We start from the raw sequence: 4,656 nt of genomic DNA on the forward strand, positions 1-4,656 counted from the left end.
GTTCTTTTTTTGGGGGGGGGGGGATCCCCACAGCTGCTGTGTGGCTGCAAGGAACATGGGCAAAGTAGTGTAAATGAGTGAAGAAACATATTGTGTGGTTTGCCTCAAAGTCACTCTAGTCAAAGACAATTTCAGTTGGCTTAGGCTGCATAGGATTGCTCTGTAAATTAGTTGCTTACAACTACACAAATTGACATAGCAAATCAATGTAAAATGAGCATTGAAAGGGGTTATTTGACAGATTATGATTATAACCCTTTTAAAACACATTGAATTATGTTGTTGAGACCTCATAAAATCATTTAGCAACCAATTTAAAATCTGACTAGCTTTACATTATGTTTTCAGGATGTTGAACTTGATAATGCACCGAGTGAAAGCCCTTACATTGGGAAAGCCAGGTATAAAAGGAATATGTTTGCCATGGAAGGTTACATCCCCAATAAGGCCCAGAAAATGCAAGTGGGAAGACTGGAACAGGAGGAGCAACCAAAAATCCAGCAATTTAAGCTTAATCTTTATCAATCACTTGATGTAGAATTAGAGGAAAAACAGGGGAAGATTCAGGCAGGTAACTTAGTTCATTATTTCTTTGCTGGGGAGCTTATTCAAGCATGTATTTTAACAAAGGGTATTTTAAAAAAAACCTTGGACCATCTTGTTGTATATTTCTGTGGTTATAGCCACTACTTTCTATCTCGAGAAACTTCATTTCTAACTGCAGCACCTGTGTATATTTTTGCATCCAAAACACTGTTTTCCTTTTCTCAGCCCAAGAAAGACTGGCTGAACTGCAAGATGAAATAGCCAGCTCAGAGCAACGTGTTTTAAAAGCAGCAGAGGAACTTAACCAAGTACAAAATGCCATGGATCAGAAAAAAGTACGTATCAATATACCAACAGCAATCTAAAAATTAAGCAAAACAGTTGAAAGGACCCAGACATACAGCTGTGTGCTTGTTTTTCTGTGCAAAATTTTCAAATCTTAAGGATTTTGATTAGCATTAAATGATTATTTGTTAGGCTCTTTGGTATAAAACACTGTCAAGATGAGGCGTGTATGTACCATTCCGTCGAAAAATAGGGTTTTGATTTTTCCTCTTGTGTTTTCATAGATAACAGTATTGCTCAGTATAAGTAAATCCTAACTATAAATATACATTGATGGGGTCCGAACTGGCAGAGACTGACCAAGAGAGAGATCTTGGAGTCATAGTAGATAAGTCAATGAAAATGTCTAGACAGTGTGCAAATGCAATAAAAAAGGCCAACACTATGCTGGGGATTATTAGGAAGGGAACTGAGAACAAATCAACCAGTATCATAATGCCCCTGTATAAATCAGTGGTGCAACCACATTTGGGGTACTGTGTACAGTTCTGGTCACCACACCTCAAAAAGGATATTATAGCATTGGAAAAAGTGCAGAAAAGGGCAACTAGAATGATAAAACTGGAACACTTTCCCTATGAAGAAAGGTTAAAACACTTGGGGCTCTTTAGCTTTTAGAAATGACATGAAGCATGGACAGCTTCAAGAGGGAATTAGATAAGCATATGGAGCAGAGATCCATCAGTGGCTATTAGCCACTAGGTATAGATAGGAACTCTCAGGCTGGGGCAAGTGATGCACTGTATTCTTGGTGCTGGGGGGGGGGCAACATTGGGAGGGCTTCTAGTGTCCTGGCCCCACTGCTGGGACCTCCTGATGACACCTGGTATTTTTGGCCACTGTGTGAGAGAGTGTTGGACTAGATGGGCCTGATCCAACATTGGCTTCTCTTATGTTCTTGTGTTCTTAAGTTACAGCCCATCAAAAATCGAAGCGCAGGATGCATGTGTGCTTTATTGGAGTAAACTCTATCGGCTGCTGTTGTGTCAAACTTCTAATGATGCATGGGACTGAATGCACAAACCTGGATCTAAACTTTTGAAGGCTTTGAATGTTTTGTGTATCTCAGCCATAGTTAGGTGTGTTTTTTGCATCCAGATGTCAGAAGCGGAAAAGGAGTGTCTCCGAGAACAGCTGAGCAACAAGATATTTCTCCTAAATCAGCTGCGAGAAGAAGCTGTGGAACTAGAGAAACAGATGGAAAAGCAGAGGCAAGAAATGACCCAAAAAGAGAAGGAGCTAGAAGACTTGCAGAGAGCTATAGATTCTTTGGATCCTAAAGACCCCAGACATGTAAGTCTTCCCACCCCCACAGATGCATGGTGGTGGAAAGTGCCGCCAAGTCACAGCCAACTAATGGTGACCCTGTAGGGTTTTCAGGGCAAGAGACAAGCAGAGGTGGTTTGCCATTGCCTGCCTCTGCATAATGACCCTGGATTTCCTTGGTGGTCTCCCATCGAAGTACTAACCAGGGCTGACCATGCTTAGCTTTTGAGATCCAACAAGACTGGGCTAGCCTGGACCATCTGGGTCAGGGCATATGGATGCATAGACGTTGTATAGCTCAAGATGAACCAAACTGCTTCTGCACTTAACCAGTTAGAGTCTAGTTATACTCAGCCAGCCAGAAAACTCTATCCCTCCCAGAACTATTACAGTAATCTGTGCATCAGGAAACTGGGGAAGGAACTGGCTGTGTTGGGTACATCAGCATTAGACACAGAAGAGCCTCAGATTAACATGCATTACAGCCTGCCTGCCATAGCTGCAGCATGCCAGGGAAGGGTTAAGGCTTACTGGTTTTCCTTGGAAGCAAATTCGTGCAGCACAAAAGACTACATATATAACAGTAGACTTTGCATTAGCATATTGTTACATGGGAACTGAAAGGTGGCTTAAGAAGCTTGCCTGCATTCCCAGAGATATGGATTTGAGTTTGCCAGTTTATTTCCTTCGCAATGAAATGCTGTTTGCTCATATCAAAGAGTACCTTTTAACATCTCTTCCCGAAATGCAAGTGTATATGAACACCTATATGACCTGATGCAGTCATAATGCTGCCAGTTATCAGGTTTAATGCTTCCTCTCCTAGCCAGAGTTTAAAGTATATTTGTAAGCCCTGGTTGAGAGAAATTTGGTTAGCAACTGATGCTGCATCCTTCCCATAGCCTGAAACCACCATAGAAATGTTTGGAGTGTGGAAAAGAGCATAAAGAAGAAGACACATCTTAGTCAAATGGAGGAAGGTGTGCAATCAAGGGGGGAGAGAGAGAAATACCCATGGTGCATCAGGAAGCAAGGAATGACTTTAGTCTGTGACTATGCCAGGGCTCTTTTGCAAGTGTGCCACTATCCACCATTTTATTGTTCAGCTGCGTACTTTCTATGGGAAGTGTAGCCCTTTACAAATAGCTGAGCCTGTAGATCAGTGTGAAGATGTTTGCAAAATAACATATCTTGGTTCTCTTTGAAACCCAGCTTGTACTTCTGTCATTTCGCGATCCACGTACTGTTGAAGCCTAGCTTGTAGGATCTTGAGTATGACCTTGCTAGCGTGTGAAATGAGTGCAATTGTTTGATAGTTTGAACATTCCTTGGGATTGCCCTTCTTTGGGACTGGAATGTAAACTGGCCTTTTCCAATCCTGTGGCCACTGTTGTGTTTTCCACATTTGCTGGCATATTGAGTGCAGCACTTTAACAGCATCATCTTTTAAGACTTTGAATAGCTCAGCTGGAATACCATCACCTCTGCTAAGGCCCATTTGACTTCACACTCCAGGATGTCTGGCTTGAGGTCAGTGATCACACTGTTGTGGTTGTCAAGAACATTGAGCTCTTTTTTGTATAGTTCTTCTGTGTATTCTTGCCATCTCTTCCTCATCTCTTCTGCTTCTGTTAGGTCCTTATCGTTTTTGTCCTTTATCATAGCCAACTTTGCACAGAACATTCCCTTGACTTCTCCAGTTTTCTTGAAGAGATCTCTAGTCCTTCCCATTCTATTGTTTTCCTCTATTACTTTGCATTGTTCATTCAGGAAAGCCTTCTTATCTCTCCTTGCTGTTCTCTGGAAATCTGCATTCAGTTGGGTAAATCTTTCCTTTTCACCTTTGCCTTTCACTTTCCTTGTTTTCTCTGGTATTTCTAAAGCCTCTTTGCTTTCTTGCATTTCTTTTTCTTTGGGATGGTGCTGATTACTGCTTTCTGTACAATGTCTCGAACCTCCGTCCATAGTTCTTCAGGCACTCTGTCTATCAAATCTAGTCCCTTAAACCTATTCTTCACCTACACTGTATAGTAATTAGGGATGTGATCAAACCTGAATGGCCTAGTGGATCTTCTTCGTGGTCTCTGTGCTTCACACCAATGGGTTTAGTGCGCCTGCGCTGACCCGACCGGTGCTGTAGCAAGCTATGTTTCAAAGGATTTTCGCGCGGGTCCCACTGAGCATGCGCAGGAACCCCAGCGCGCATGCCCAGAGGGACGGGCGCGGACATCCCGCCAGTTCTCTCTCTACCGCCGCGTTGAAAGGACCTTTTTGCCTTTCCTCCTGACCGGATAGCTATTACTGCCTTCGGGCCTTTACCTCATTTCTTTGTTTCTTAGGATCATCCTCCGTTTGATTTTGTCCTTTAGTTTTCTTTAAAAAAAAAAGAAAAAAAAAGAAGAACAAGAACTTTTGTTTTCCTGAGGGGAATCTCCTCAGGCCTTCGGGCCTTCCCCCCCCCCCTTTTCCCTCATCACTTTTCCCCGGCATTTGTTTTCT

The 4,656-nt window shown here is 42.5% G+C and overlaps 1 protein-coding gene across 1 annotated transcript in view; it reads left to right on the forward strand.

Moving 5' to 3' along the window:
- CNTRL (centriolin) overlaps window positions 1-4,656 on the forward strand; it is a gene marked incomplete at its 5' end in the record, with an annotated part of 66,127 nt that overhangs the window by 3,841 nt on the left and 57,630 nt on the right. Inside the window, 3 exon segments of the mRNA XM_015415817.1 lie at window positions 349-571; window positions 772-881; window positions 1,990-2,184. Coding sequence (XP_015271303.1) covers window positions 349-571; window positions 772-881; window positions 1,990-2,184 — 528 coding nt within the window.

Source organism: Gekko japonicus, unplaced genomic scaffold (genome assembly GCF_001447785.1).
Source record: "Gekko japonicus isolate JY-2015 unplaced genomic scaffold, Gekko_japonicus_V1.1 scaffold46, whole genome shotgun sequence".
Lineage (NCBI taxonomy): Eukaryota > Metazoa > Chordata > Lepidosauria > Squamata > Gekkonidae > Gekko > Gekko japonicus.